Below are 16,606 nucleotides of genomic sequence, written 5' to 3'. Positions count from 1 at the left end.
AGCATCCACAATGAGCTGGCTTTGCATGTGTACGGTATCACTATGAAAAAAAAAAAAAGAACAAAAACACTCCAAGAAATTCTTCCCTTTACAAAAGGCAAATGAGGGGCTTATCCATTCACATCCTGGAAGCCCAGTTCTGATGCGATCTGTTTCCTGAAGCCTTTCCTTATCACTCAAGCAGAAAGTGATTATTCCCTCCTGTGAATCACCGTAACACTCAAGTTAATTTTCAGATATTAGTCGAGTGCATTTTTCCATCCATCCATCACACATTTATTAAATGATGCATCCAGGCCAGACACTGGCTTGATGCTAGAAATGCGAAAGTGAGGTGGGCATAGTCCTTCCCCCGCAAGAGCCTCATCGTCTACCAGCAAAAGACTTTAAGTGACAGTAACACACTAGAACACTTGTTTCCACAAACATCTAAAAGTACAACAGGAACCCAGAGAAAGAAACTCATGTTGTCAGACGCACGGTCTTGCGCCCCAGTGATGTGCTTCCCTCCAGACCAACATTCCCCGAGAATGAGGGACCGTGACTGACTCACCTCAGTCATCCACTGACTAAGCTGGATGCTGTGCATCCAGCACAGCGCCTGACCTGAGTGTTTTCACATTCGTATATTTCCTCGAATGAATGGAAATTCCATTTCACAGGCATCCACTCTTTGACTAGAAAGCAGGGCCACCATGTTGCCAACTTGGCAGTGGAGTCCCAACCTTTATCCGTTTTGTCGACCGAAGCAAGTCATTTGGCTCTAGGTTCTCCCAAATACCAAAGGAAGAGCTAATACCCATTCTGTCGGTGAAAAAAACAGGAAGGAGGTAGGGGTGGGGTGGGTGGGGCTTGGTCAGTGGAGTCCACGACACCAGAGGAACATTGGTGAATTGAGGTCCCACGGTGGGTCCAAGGAGCACCCTGGTGCTCTGTATTGTGACTCCCAGGTATTCCTCTGCCCAGGTAGTACACATCTAATCTCTAGAGGAATCCTACCGATCTCGTTGTGAAAGCAATTTCTAGGGATTATATGTGTGACTTTCCGCTTTCCCAGAAGATCACAAACCCTTTATCTGCGCTCAGTTTCTGAAGGGGCAGAGAGGTGGAAGAGATATGCAATTATAAAATTTCAGTGAAGATAAAACTAGCACAAGTTGGAAGAGTCTCAAATTACAACCAAAAGATTCGGACTAAACACCAAGCAGAAATCCTTCGTCGTTTCTAGATAGTGCAATTGAGCCTAAGAAGAATTTTCCTCTCGAGCTTAAAGATAAGGTAGACATGCTTCTTGTACTTACATATATAGAAACAACGGGTCACAGAAGGGAAAAGCGGCAGAAATTTATTTGAATTTATCTGGCCCCCCAGCCTGACAGCTCCAGGGGCCAACAGGCGGGGGATAGGACTCTTACCTGTAGATAGGGTCCTGCATCACCAGCATCTTGCTCTCATCCCACGTCCACTCCTTTTTCTGCAATAAAAGAAGCTGTAAATGAATAAGTTAGGCTTGTCCTCCGCTACAGAAACAGGGCACACGGTGAGCTGCTAATACTTATGCAAACACACGCATCAGCTCCTGGCCTGACTTCTTCTAAGAGGCCTGGAGCTCAGTGCTCCAAAGGACAAGTGGGAAATGTCCTGTCTGGTCTGAGCAGCTTCCTTCAAGCCCTTTAAGGAGAGCATCTCTCCGGGGCGCAGAGGACAGGTGGGAGCCAAGGCCACACCCGAGGACCACAAGCAGACTACACATCACTCCAGAGGAGTGGGAGAAGCAGGAAGACCACAAGGGAGAAGGAAGCAAAGCTGTGAGCTGTGAGAAGCACAGGAAATGCAGCTCCCACCCTCTTTTCCTTAAAGGGGAGAAGGTGGGACCCAAGCCTGGAGAGGTTACTAGTACATTTGTAGTTACCCAAGAGGATAGCCCTGCTGACTGTGAACCTGACTAACTGTGAATGCCAAGGAGACCCCAGGGCAGCTGGGGATGAGGACAGGGACAGAGGGTTCAGGGGCAGTCCCGGAGATCCCAGGTGCTTGACGAGATGAGCAGCACCCCATGCGTTGAGGAAGCACCAGGACAGCAGCTGCCCCCCCTGCCCACGTCCCCCCACCACCCGCCCAGGTGCAGGGACAGGGACCCCTGCCCCCTCCACTGGCCTTTGCCACAGAGGCAGGGCTGTCCAGGACGACTGGGGAAGAACACACTCCTCTCTCCGGGAGAGATGATCAAGCAGAGTGAAGGCAAGAGAGCGTGCGTCGGATTAATTACCGTTTCACGAGTGCCTACGGCTCTGTGGGTTTCTCAGAGAGCTCAGGATGGTGGCTCCCAAAGCACTGGGGTGGGAAGACAAGCCTCCACCAGGGGCCAGGGGAGACTCTGTTCAGGCCCTTTGGAGACGTTAAGCAGCGTGTGTCCATCAGCTTTACTCACACACAACCCCGTACGCACCTGGCAGACAGCACCACCCACACGGGCCATTTCATGCCCAAAGTCTGAGTCAATCCCAATCCAGCCCACAGAGGTGGATTTTCAACTGGTTTACAAGCATTTAACACCAGATGCTGTTTTACAGACAAGAAAACTCTGTTTCAAGAACTAGTTTTTCAAAAGCTGCCTTCCTAGAATGCACTGCCCTGTGAGATTTTAATGTACGAATGGCCCATTTGGAGCAAACACAGACACAAGGAGACCATCTTTTTTCTAAATGAGAAGCCTCCAGATGTAGAAATACAGCCAATCCAGACCCTCTTCTCTATACTAAATAATCCCAGGCTTTGCACTCTTTCCTCACCAGACCAGTCTTCCGGACTTCTCACTACCCTAGTTGACCTTGTCTGCACCCACGCCATTTGCCAGTGTCCCCCCCGAAACCTGGTCCTCCGGCCTGAATCCCTTACTGATTCACAGGTGGTGGGACTGGCAGAGACACCTTCGTTTCCACATTCCAGTGGTGATACTCTTAGCCCAGCAAGGACTGGTTGGTCGTATTTTCAGCTGCCTTATAACCGCCTTCCTGACACACATAGGCCAGCTTCCAACAGACACACTGAGATTTTTTAGAGGCAAAGTAACTCATCACTTGGATGCCTATTTTAAACACGCGTATAAGTGTCACCATGGGAATTCTTTAAACAGCAAAATAGGATGTTTCAAAGATGATGTGATTTGGGGGCAACTTGTAATATAATTATTAAATAATTAAATATTATATTAAACCACATCTATATTTATGACCACATATCCTGCCCAAAGTCTTAAGTCAGTTCAGTTAGCAATGTTTGGAGAAAGCACCTCCTCTCTGCTGTTGAGCCCATTCATTTAGATTTTATTTCAGCAGTTGTAGATTTTAATGCTATTACTTCCATTTGGTTCTTCTTTCTTCTATTTCTTTGCTGAGCCTTTCTACTTCTTCTGTGTCAAGAGTGTAATTGCTCATGGAAGGATCTTAATGATGGCACCCTTAACATCCTTGTCAGATAATTCCAACATCTGTCATCTCGGTATTGCCATCTCTTGACTCTCTTTTATTCATTTGAGATTTTCCTCATTTCTTCTATAGCAAGTGATTTTCAAATGAAACCTCAACATTTCAGAAAATACTTTTAAAAGAGATACCCTGCACCCCTAGAGAATATCCTGACCAAAAAATAAACAACTTTCCACCTACTTATTTTCCTTTTTTGAAAATTGCATTAAAATCTAGTCCTCTCCCTTTAAAGATTTTGCAGGAATCCTTGGATGCATCCATTAAATCGATGAAGGGATCAGAAAATAGGGACCAAGATAAGTCAAAGGGTCTGGGTAGAGTGGCCTCTCCAATATCCTTTCTATGCCACCGTCTTTCAAATAAGACCCTGAGCAGTGCAGAGACCTCAGGAAGGTGTCCCCCTAGTTTACAGCCTGGTGAGGACGAGAACCAAGTTCTGATTTATAGACCAGTGCATGTTTTCTGGTACAACTGAGCGTCAATATGGTACCATGAACAGTGTTAACTCACAGGGAAGCTTGGTGGATCTTAAGAACAATTTGATTCTTCTCTCTTGCTCTGAAATCATTTCACATACCTCCTCTTTTTCAAATGTTCTAGAGGAAAAAAACTCAAAACAAAGCCACACACACAAATCACCCTCTCCTCACTTTTCTACATGGAAATAAATATTCTTTGAAGGAAAAAATTTTAGGAAAAAAAATGTTCTTAATAAGAGAAGGAAAACAGGAAGAAAAACTAATGACCTACCATCTTCATGGGGTTATAAATCAAAGTTGGCTTCAACCATGGGATAGCAATGTTATTAAAAAACAATACCTACGGCCAAACTTAGTTTCATGATCTTCAGAAGCTCACACAGCTCCCACTTATCCCTGAAACCATTGTTTGTTTAAATGCTTAGAAATAAAGGGCTTGGGAGTCTTGGAAGCTACATGAGGAAATTTTCAGTTTTGCTACCCAGTGTCCTGAATGGGCTGTAGTCTCCAAGATATACCCGAAAATGAAGACATTTCAAGTCCAGGTGGGAGGGGAGAGGAGAAGCAAGGGGAAGAGAAGAGGGAAGGAGAGGGGTGCATCCCTGAAGTTGTCAGCACCTCTCTGAGGCAGAGAGCGCTTCACGGCCATGTTTACCGCCAACAGCCCAGGACGACCAGCAGGATGGAACGAGCTGGGCTTCAGCCTCCTTCAACCTGAGGTCCAGCTCAGGCGGGGCTTCACCAGCACCACGGAGAGCCCAAGTGGTGACAGCAGTGAGGCCCATCAGCGAGGCCCAGAGAGATGGAGACCTACCCCCTCACCAGTCCGCAGATAGAAAGGAATGGGAGTGGACAGGGAGTGCCCTAGGGGTGACTGTGTGGCCTTCTGCCAGACTCCCACCCTGTACACGTACATCCGTAACTCCTTCCTTAGTGTCCCCTCTGCACCTGCCAAGGACACTCAGAGCATGGCTGAGCCTTTCAGGAGGCCTCTGAACTAGAGTTTACTAAGCCCGTCTCTCTCTATGCCTTTCCTTCCCTCACCAGTCACCCCTCCCCTTCTCTTCTTATGAATTCCTTACTCCAAGGTAATTTAAAAAGTCAACACGATAGAGCAGCTTAACTTGAGGGAAGGCTCTGCGTCACATTATTGGCTAGTCAAAACTTTCTGGGGAGAGGAAGTTGTCGTCACAAGAACGTGCCCCAAGACCTCCAATTACAGGGAGTTCAACCAAGGGTCCCGCCTGTGGCATTCTGGAACCCACCATCAGTGTAGTGAAGGTCCTGCTCCGGGCTGAGGAATGTGCAGGGATGCCGGGGCAGGCCCATCCTTGGGAGACACAGGAGGCCCCCACACATGGCTTTGGCTTCAGGACTCCCTGAAAGCCTTGCCACACCTTCCTCAGAGCACACTGCCATCTAAGAGACGGTCTCCCGCCCTCCCCTCCTTCCCTTGCAGTCAGACCCACGCAGAAATGTGACAGCTACCCAGCCTCGCCCAGGGCCTCCCCACCTTCTCTCACAGGCACTGAATCCCATCTTGGCATGTGCTTTTTGGAGGACTTAGAATAACACAAAGTGAGAAAGAAAAGATACAGGCAAGTCATTTTTAGCTGCTTCCTTTTCTATTCTCACAAAAAATTCTCCAGTCTTCCCTTCATTTGATAACGTTTCTATAATGCTTCCTTCACGTTATCAAAATTGATCGCAACCTTAAAAGATAAACACACTAAGGCTCAGAGACGTTCACTTACTTCCCCCGCCAAGTTCACCTAGCCCGGTGGTAATGAAACCCAACTCGTATACCTCTGTGCCCTACATTCTCCTTGCCGCTCCAAGTGATATAATCAGAGAACGTCAGTCTCCACCGCCGCAAATGGTCAAGGGCTTGCAGGGTATGCTCTTAGAAGACCACAGAATGGGGTAAGCATGTCCTTTATCTAATGGGTGCAAATGTCCAGTGTTCCACGGAAAGTTACAGCCATTCTGACATTCCAAAATCTGCCGGCAGGGAATGTGATGTGGGAACGAGGTCAGACGTAGGTCTGCCTGGAACAGCGCCAAAATCAGAAGAGAGAATTGGGATAATTATCCTAGCCGTCCTGTCTCCTCTTAGAGCCCAGAAATGGATAGGGCATCTCTGAAGCTCTTCCTCAGGAAGCCAAAAGTGGAGAAGAATTTGTATTGGCACTGACTTCCTAGACACATCGCAGAGTCTGTAAGCTTTACCATTATTCATGCTCCTGGCGGCAATGGGGACTTCTCAGAAAACACAACACAACACAACCTTGCAAAGACCTTATTAACTCAGCTTTACAAGTTCTCCATGCTTCCAGACAGAACAGGATTAGTCTGAAAATACAGCTATCACTCATCCTCAGGCATCACCTATGGATACAGAAAACACATTTCAAAACTGAAGTGCTCATAAATCCTCACACAGTGTACACAAGTCCTAATGTGCATGTTTTAAAATGAGCAGAAAATAAAGAGGGCCTAGAAACGTGACATGGTAGAAGGAAGACTGGACAAAGTTTAGTCCTGGCTCCATCAGTAACTGTGTGGGCGACCCTGGGACAGTCACTGGGCCTCTCGTGTCCTCTGTTACCAAAATCTAATCATCCATGGGAGCAGACTAGATCATTTCTGAAGTTCCTTCTCCTAAATTCTGGTTCTACAATCCTAACTGCCTCTTTTTCTTACCCAATTAGATTTGAGGTCTGTGTTTCCAGAAAAACTAATGCCACTCTTTGGGCAGGAAACTAGTTCTCCTGCCATGTGATATCCCAGCTACAGAGTACAGGCTAGAAGTTAAAGACTTCAGATTAATTAATTAGGCATTTCCTATACAGTAGCTTTTCTCCGAGCAGCCAGAAGAGATGCATATACACATGGCAACACTGTGGTGGGAAGAACCTACTTATTTGAGCGGGTCAGACCTGATTCAGACCTTGACATCACCTCTGATGGGATGTGAGGTCTTGGGCAAGGTGCTCAATCTTCTTTCGCAAAACAAGCATAAGAATGGTACCGACCTCACAGGATGGTTATAACCATTTAATAAGTATATGGAGCATCAAACAGGCCCGGCAAATGGCAGGTGCTCAATATCAGCGTTAGCTACTATTGTTAGCTATTCTCATTACCATCTTAGTGTGTAATTACTTTGGTCGCTCTGGTCTTCTACCTTCCCAAACAGATGAAATAGGATTAGAGAAAAGACATGGTCCCTGCGTCTAAAGGCTCAGCCCATGGGAGAAAGAGATAAATAACTCTAATGCAATTCTGGAGCTATAATAGACCTACGTATGCAGATAATGCCATTAAAAATAATTTTGCTGGAAAGGGTCCATGTCTAATACCCTTATGGATCCCACTCAGTTCCTTGAACACAGCAGACACACAATGAATAGTTGTTAATGAGAACGATGGAACTTTCTAGAATATGTTAGGAGATCCCAACTAAGTTATTGGTGTACAAAAGAAATCATATGAAACTGAGGCCTTTCAGATCCTTTCATAGAAAAATCCTTTGGACGAAGTTCAGGACTAATCTTCCTTATTCGGAAGTCCACTCCCTAGCAAATAGTGCAGTAGTGGGATTCCAGGATTATAATAAATGATCATTATTATGTACACAGCAAAGCCAATTACTTGGGCCTGGCTGGGAGTTGAAGAAAATGTAATGATTGGGAGATGACAAAGCCACTTAATAGTGGGGTTCACACCACAAATATCAACAAAGAGTCCTAGGAATTTGAGATTCATTATCTGCTGGCTTCGGTTCAAGAGGACAGCATTTTTAGATGCTTGTTAATATAACCAAAAAGATATTTTTTACATCTCAGTGAGAGATGATCACAAAATATTTGGCTATGGCATACCCTGGAATCAAACCCCTACAGACCGAAGTCACTGAGCAAGTCCGACTGAGAATACCACCAAAGTGAGCGACTCCCACTGGGGCCTTTCAAAGCTCAGGAAAGGCTCTCCTTGTGTCTTTAAACAGGCAAGTTGACAAGAGGAGAAAGAGGGAGGAAATGTGATAGCCAAAAGTAACAAAAGAGATTTCATTTGATCCAACTGCTAAGTACTTAGTTCTTCCTGATTTAAGGACATCATCACAAATCACGTTCACTCATCCAGCGAGCCAACAACCACAATAATTGAAAACACACCACACAGGCCAGGTGCCCGAGGAAGTGCTGGCCTTACAGCAATGGCCCCTGCCCTTAAAAAGTTCTTGGGAGAGCAGGGAATCCCTGTAAACATGCTTCTCTCCCCCCACCAGGAAGCATCCCACCATTCACCAGGCATAGACAGGCAGGGGGGTCCCATCCTGCCCGAGAGGATCAGGAGGCAACAACGCATAAACCACTTGGCCTCTAGGGTCTGCTTTGTCTCTAACCCAGGAGGCTCTCAAGGACCTAAGTAAGGACAGGTGACCCACACACACGATCAGTGAAGAGCATGGTTCCAGAGCTGGTGCAGAGCATTCCAGAGGGTGAAGTGAAAGTGATCACCTGATCCAACTCTTGATAGCTGAAGCTCAGAGAGGCAAAATAACCTGCCCATGACCCCACAGCCAGGAAAGGAAGAGCCAGGACGAGGACCCAGGTCTTCTCTTCTCGGCCAAGGGCTCCTTCCAGCATGCACACTAACCCAGTGCAAGTCAATGTGTTTGCAGGTAGAGAGGACAAGTCAACATTTTGACCACGGAGGGCAGCACAGACACTGACAAATGAGTTGAGAATGTCAGGCTGGACCTCTACCTGTGCCCATGACTGAATATCAGCCATGACTTTTTCTACACCCTCAACTACTGGGCAAGAGCTCCAGTTCTTAACCTTGATGAGGATGGCCATCACCCAAATCTGCAGACTGTTCCATTTCCTTGGAGACAAGTGTGGCATGTCTGCACTCGGCCCCTCTTAGTTCTATACACAGAGAGAAACACGCAGAGAGCGAGGTGGTGTGAGCACACTCAAATACCAGAGGCCAGCCATGCAGGAACCAAACGACACAAAGGTTGACTGCTGTGAACGTGCACACATCTGCCTGAGGTGACATAAATGAACGCTGTGATTATCCGAATCAAAAGCACGCCTGAAACAGACACCAGGAGGGGGTAGAGAAAACAAGATGGGAAGCTTCCCTTTCTCAAGCCTGGCATCAGAAGAATCAGACTGAGGAAAGACCTGTTAGATCACCTCTTTTCTAGGCCAGCTGGAGGGGAACCCATACTAGCAATTACCAGGGATGGAGTTTCAAAATGAGTCATAAGGTCCCAAGGGCTCCCTGGGGAAGATGCTTCTCTAGCTCTCATTTCTCAGTGGAAGGAGGCTGGCTTCTCTGCCAGGTGACACCTCAGCACACAGGTGTCCTTACGTAGGGTATGATCTTGGGCAAAAATATTCAAGGTTTTTCAACATCAGTTTTTTCATATGCACAATGGGGCCAATGCTAAATAAAGCCTAAACCCAGCAGAAGAGAAATAATAAAGATCAGAGCAGAAATCAATGAAATAGAAACCAAAAGAACAGTAGAACAGATCAACGAAACTAGGAGCTGGTTCTTTGAAAGAATTAATAAGATTGATAAATCCCTGGCTAGACTTATCCAAAAGAAAAGAGAAAGGACCCAAATAAATAAAATCATGAATGAAAGAGGAGAGATCACAACCAACACCAAAGAAATACAAACAATTATAAGAACATATTATGAGCAACTCTATGCCAGCAAATTAGATAATCTGGAAGAAATGGATACATTCCTAGAGACGTATAAACTACCAAAACTGAACCAGGAAGAAATAGAAAACCTGAACAGACCCATAACCACTAAGGAAATTGAAGCAGTAATCAAAAATCTCCCAACAAACAAGAGCCCAGGGCCAGATGGCTTCCCAGGGGAATTCTACCAAACATTTAAAGAAAAATTAATACCTATTCTTCTGAAACTGTTCCAAAAAATAGAAATGGAAGGAAAACTTCCAAACTCATGAGGCCAGCACTACCTTGATCCCCAAACCAGACAAAGACCCCATCAAAAACGAGAACTACAGACCAATATCCCTGATGAACATGGATGCAAAAATTCTCACCAAAATGCTAGCAACAGGCTCCAACAGTACATTAAAAGGATTATTCACCACGACCAAGTGGGATTTATTCCTGGGCTGCAAAGTTGGTTCAAAATCCGCAAATCAATCAATGTGATACATTAATAAAAAAAAAAGAACAAGAACCATATAATCCTCTCAATAGATGCAGAAAAAGCATTTGACAAAGTACAGCATCCTTTCTTGATCAAAACTCTTCACAGTGTAGGGATAGAGGGTACATACCTCAATATCATAAAAGCCATCTATGAAAAACCCACAGCAAATATCACACTCAATGGGGAAAAACTAAGAGCTTTTCCCCTAAGGTCAGGAACACAGCAGGGATGTCCACTGTCACCACTGCTATTCAACATAGTACTAGAAGTCCTAGCCACAGCAATCAGACAACAAAAAGAAATAAAAAGCATCTGAATCGGCAAAGAAGTCAAACTCTCACTCTTTGCAGATGATATGATGCTTTATGTGGAAAACCCAAAAGACTCCACCCCAAAACTGCTAGAACTCATACAGGAATTCAATCAAGTGGCAGGATATAAAATCAATGCACAGAAATCAGTGGCATTCCTATACACCAACAACAAGACAGAAGAAAGAGAAATTAAGGAGTCGATCCATCTACAATTGCACCCCAAACCATAAGATACCTAGGAATAAATCTAACCAAAGAGGCAAAGAATCTGTTCTCAGAAAACTCATGAAAACAAATTGAGGAAGACACAAAGAAATGGAAAAACATTCTATGCTCATGGATTAGAAGAACAAATATTGTGAAAATGTCTATGCTACCTAGACACATTTAATGCAATCCCTATCAAAATACCATCAACTTTTTTCAAAGAAATGGAACAAATAATCCTAAAATTTGTATGGAACCAGAAAAGACCCCGAACAGCCAGAGGAATGTTGAAAAAGAAAAGCAAAGCTGGTGGCATCACAATTCCGGACTTCCAGCTCTATTACAAAGCTGTCATCATCAAGACAGTACGGTACTGGCACAAAAACAGACACATAGATCAATGGAACAGAAGAGAGAGCCCAGAAATGGACCCTCAACTCTATGGTCAACTAATCTTCGACAAAGCAGGAAAGAAGGTCCAATGGAAAAAGACAGTCTCTTCAACAAATGGTGTTGGGAAAATTGGACAGCCACATGCAGAAGAATGAAACTGGACCATTTCCTTACACCACACACAAAAATTGACTCAAAATGGATGAAAGACCTAAATGTGAGACAGGAATCCATCGAAATCCTTGAGGAAAACAGGCAGCAACCTCTTCGACCTCAGCCGCAGCAACTTCTTCCTAGAAACATCGCCAAAGGCAAGGGAAACAAGGGCAAAAATGAGCTACTGGGACTTCATCAAGATAAAAAGTTTTTACACAGCAAAGGAAACAGTCAACAAAACCAAAAGACAACTGACAGAATGGGAGAAGATACTTGCAAATGACATATCAGATAAAGGGCTAGTATCCAAAATCTGTAAAGAACTTATCAAACTCAACACCCAAAGAACAAATAATCCAATCAAGAAATAGGCAGAAGACAGGAGCAGACATTTCTGCAAAGAAGATATCCAAATGGCCAACAGACACATGAAAAAGTGCTCAACATCACTAGGCATTAGGGAAATACAGATCAAAACCACAATGAGTTACCACCTCACACCAGTCAGAATGGCCAAAATTAAGAAGTCAAGAAACGACAGATGTTGGCGGGGATGTGGAGAAAGGGGAGCCCTCTTACACTGTTGGTGGGAATGCAAGCTGGTGCAGGCACTCTGGAAAACAGTATGGAGGTTCCTCAAAAGGTTGAAAATAGAGCTACCCTACGACCCAGCAATTGCACTACTGGGTATTTACCCCAAAGATACAAATGTAGTGATCCGAGGGGGAACGTGCACCCCAATGTTTATAGCAGCAATGTCCACAATAGCCAAACTATGGAAAGAGCCTAGATGTCCATCAACAGATGAATGGATAAATACGATGTGGTATATATATACAACGGAATATTATGCAAACAGCAAAAAATTTGAAATCTTGCCATTTGCAATGACGTGGATGGAACTAGAGGGTATTACGCTAAGCGAAATAGTCAATCAGAGAAAGATAAGTATCGTGATCTCATGGATATGAGGATTTTGAGAAACAAGACAGAGGATCATCGGGGAAGGGAGGGAAAAATGAAACAAGATGAAACCAGAGAGGGAGACAAACCATAAGAGACTCTTAATCTTAGGAAACAAACTGAGGGTTGCTGGAGTAGAGGGGGGTGGGAGGGATGGGGTGGCTGGGTGATGAACACTGGGGAGGGTATGTACTATGGTGACAGCTGTGAATTATGTAAGACTGATGAATCACAGACCTGTACCCCTGAAACAAATAATACATTATATGTTAATAGAAAAATAAAAAAAGAAAAACAATGGGGCCGATGCTGCTGCATATGGTACATGGGGGATACAGGGAGATGGGGAATAAGACTGTCCTCTAAGGCCAAAACCACAACGTCCCATCATCGTGGACCAAAATCAGAGGGACAGAATAAGCCCCATGACAGCAGATCGTGAAATGGAACCCAACCGAAAGATGATGTCAGTTGGAAGTGTGCGTTGCATGGGGGTGGTGGGGAGGTGCAGGGATGGTCAGCCAGGAAACTACAGAAGTCAGTGATGAAGTCAAACCCTGGCAGAGTCTGTCGAACCGACCCCAGGACAGCATGGGCCCAACAAGGCCCCTACGAACATCCAAGGGACCCAATTATCGTGGAGCCAGAGACCAGGAAACATTCTTGCCGCATGGTTAGCGGACTTACTCCATTACTCCATTTCATGCTCACCGAACCACCTCTAACCATCTTCCTTCCCACGTCACTTGCCTTAGAGAGAGAAAACATGCTTTTCAGGTTTGTCAGGCTAATGTGAGTTATCTGGCCTGGGAAACTGTTCCATGTCTCAAAGTGAATAAAGGAACTGGCGGTCTAGTCTATACATGAGCCTCTTTTGAGCTCTGTCGGTGTGAGTCTTGGACTCTGGAATGCTGATCGCTCAGCACCTGGTCGGGGAGCAGTTGAGTGAGGACACTTGAGTGGCTGATTTCCCGAGGGGACTGGGTGCTGTGGAAGCTGACCCCGTGTCCCCAAGCCCTTCCCAGGAGGTCTGATGCAGGGATGCACACAATGGGCATGGAGGCATCTTGTAATCTGGAAAGTGCCCCTACATCACAACCCCTACTTCATCAGATAGGACATAAGGGCCCTAAGCCACACGAAGGGCTGTCACATGAAGGGCTGAGTAAAGTTACCTGACACAGGTGACCAAAGCCAGGCTGGGACTCAGGCTGCCTGAGTCATGAGCTGGGGTTGCACTGGCCTCTGTTTTTTTCTGAGGGTAACTCTCGCTTTTAAATTCACACTGTCATCATCCGTGATTTATTTAACTGGCTTCAGCAACTCTCCCGCTCAGGGACTCTTAAGGGAATGATATTCCAAAGACTGCCCCACGGTTAACCACTGTGTGCAAGCACGTGCAGTGGGGGAGGGGCAGAAAAGACACCCTCCTCCTTCACCCCCTGGAGTAAGAACAAGATGGGGACTCTGGTCCCACTGTAGAGGTTTATCAAGTCAAAAACATTTAAGAAGTGATTACAAATTCCCTACTGCTTGTGAATTTTACCAACAGTATCATCATATTCTATTTTTTTTTCCTGTATAATTTCAACCTCATAGCCATAACACTTTCTAGAACCACCCCTGAAGATATTTAGGGAGCATAAGAGAACAAGTTTTGCTTTAATACATGGGAGACCTTGGGACACCTGGGTGGCTCAGTCGTTAAGTGTCTGCCTTTGGCTCAGGTCATGATCCCAGGGTTCTGGGATCGAACCCCGCATCGGGCTCCCTGCTCGGTGGGAAGCCTGCTTCTCCCTCTCCCACTCCCCCTGCTTGTGTTCCCTCTCTCACTGTGTCTCTCTCTGTCAAATAAATAAATAAAATCTTAAAAAAAAAAAAATACATGGGAGACCTCTGTAAATGTCCATTTGTTCAGAGAAAAAATGGGCTACCTGAGGAAGCAGTGAAACCCCCACCACTGCGTGGTGTCCAATCATACACTGGCTAATGTTTTTGCAAGGAGGACAGAGAGCAGATTTAAATCCTTGGATTGGCAAGACGACTACCCTTCAACATCTCTCTCAACTACTGGTTCTCCAAGTTTATGTCACCTACAACTATGTACTTGTCTTTACCTTCCATAAGCCCCACGCTCAAGGTCTGCCTTGATACCCAGCTGAATTAACAGCATCTTAGGTTCGGAACCAAAAGCAGCTTGAGAGGTCTATATAATGTTAGTGTTTGAGGGTGCTACCACCAACACGTATAAAACAAGCTATCATAAATAAAAAAGGTATCAGCAGAGTCAAGAAACAGAGAAACAAAACGACTCCTCCTATATCCTCAATCCTCCAAAGCCCCTTTCCGTTTCTTTCTGGAAACACACACTCTCCGCTCTGCCAATATGCACACCTAGCTTTTCCCAGGGGTTAACATCATTCCTCCCACAACACGTACAAGTAACACACAAACAGCCACGCGTTTAAGCAATGTACGCTCACTCTCTTGTGTCACCCCAGGTCAGAGGAATGCCCCCCAAATGGCTCAGTCCCTCCCCACCTCCCCCCCGACCTTGACCACAGCACAGGCTTCCTGCACACAGAACAGCAGGGGCGGATGGGTCTTGAGGGACTATTCCAAGAGACGGGCTGAAGCAGCATCTACAGGACACACAGTGGGTTTGGGTGGGATTGAGGGTCGTTCCTGGGACAGAAGGGGACAGCTGCTAAGGAAATCTCCTCATCCACCCTCCTGCCAAACCCTCTTACTCATCATCACTTTGAATTTAAAGTATTTCCTAAGATCAAGACTCAAAGGTCCAGGTAACAAAATGCAAGGATGGCAGGAGATGGAGCCCTGTCACCCATGGGACGCCAGGACGTGGAGCCATGGGGATGACGAGGCCACTGGCCTCTACCTCATCTGTCTGCCACAACTGTAGTCTCCCACCACTGTTGCTGCTCCGGGCACACCACTCCCCAGACGAGGAAGGATTCTGTCTAGGGAGCGGCGTAGCAGGACAAGGCATCCCATGCCTACCTTCCCTTCCCCGCTCCTCACCAGCTTCTGGGTCAGAGCCCCTTACCTTCTTCTTCTTCTTCAGAATCACTTTCACTCCATCCACTGAAACCATAATGCTCACCTTCTTCTTCTTGATGTTCTTGGCTTTAAACTCATACTGCAGGGGGAGGAGAGAAAGAAGCACAATCCAGTTAGGTCAGCGCACCTGCATGGCCCCGGCTAGCTCATGACCCGGAAGAGGGCCACAGACAGATTCTCGGGGGATGTAAAGGCAGGTGGGTGTCTCGGGGTCAGCACGCAGCCATCAGGGACGACCGTGGAATGGGGTAATCCATCCTAACGAGATGAAGACCAAGCCTGCCTTCAAAACCTCATCAGAAACCCAGAACCTTCCCTCAAAAACTCATTCTGATGTTTAACGACCTCCACTAACAGGTTTTTCCTGTGTCTACGCAAATGCTGTGGAAACTCAATTCCATCTTCATTGAAGATTAAGAAGGGCTGGTACCAGTCTTCAAATCAGGGTTGTTGTTGGTTTTTTTTTTTACATATTAAAAAATTATGAATTCTAAGTTATTCTCCATAAGTTCAAGTCCCAAATTCCTTTATCTGTAGGTCAGTTTCCAAGTTTACCCACAGCCCTATTAGCCTGAAATATTCTAGAGAATATTCTAGAAAGGATCTAATGATAGTTACAAGGGAGGGCACTGCCTCACAACCCCTCTTGCTGATTCAACCACAGCCCTACCCTGCTGACGGAGAATGGCCTCATCCTTATCCCCAGACTTTTTTCCATTACATTTGCTCATTCCTAGCCATTTCTTATGCCTGTGCAGACATCTGTTATGGCTGGTGTAATTCTACGTTTTCCTCACTGAACTTCATTCTGAGCACTTGTCCAATTTATTAAAGTCATTTTCATCTGGTCCCCATCTTGGGAGCAGCACTTAGCAAATTTCCCTGCCAAGCTAATGAAACATCTGGGCTACAGGTTAAACAATGATCATACAAGACCCAGAGCCAAGATCTCTACTCCAACCCACAGCTCCTCTTCTCTGGGACTTTTTATACCCAGCATTCTCTCCCACCACACCACCAGCCAAGCGGCTCCTCGCCTGCACATCTAGTACCTAATTATTTCTAACTAGTGTGTAGATAGAAATGAACCCAATCCATCCTAACGAGATGAAAACATAACCTACTTTGAAAATGTCACCAGAAATCCAGAACCTTCTACTGGCCAATACTCTGATTTTAAGGAATCAACTCACAGCTTCAAACCTGTCTGCATTCTCTCCCTTCCCCTGAAATCTGAGCCCATCTTACTCTGTTGCAGTCTGTGTTGATGCCCCCTGGCTGGTGGCCCCCTATGGACAAGGACACG

General features: G+C 45.7%; 1 protein-coding gene across 1 annotated transcript in view; it reads right to left on the bottom strand.

The window, feature by feature from the left end:
• Positions 1–16,606, bottom strand: part of LOC116643439 (carboxyl-terminal PDZ ligand of neuronal nitric oxide synthase protein-like) — a 276,985-nt gene that overhangs the window by 73,229 nt on the left and 187,150 nt on the right. The window contains 2 exon segments of the mRNA XM_032422215.1: positions 1,416–1,474; positions 15,287–15,379. Of these exon segments, the coding sequence (XP_032278106.1) occupies positions 1,416–1,474; positions 15,287–15,379 (152 nt within the window).

The sequence above is a fragment of the Phoca vitulina genome, unplaced genomic scaffold (genome assembly GCF_004348235.1).
Source record: "Phoca vitulina isolate PV1807 unplaced genomic scaffold, GSC_HSeal_1.0 scaffold26, whole genome shotgun sequence".
In the NCBI taxonomy this organism is placed as follows: domain Eukaryota; kingdom Metazoa; phylum Chordata; class Mammalia; order Carnivora; family Phocidae; genus Phoca; species Phoca vitulina.
This window is presented reverse-complemented; position numbering and strand designations above follow the sequence as displayed.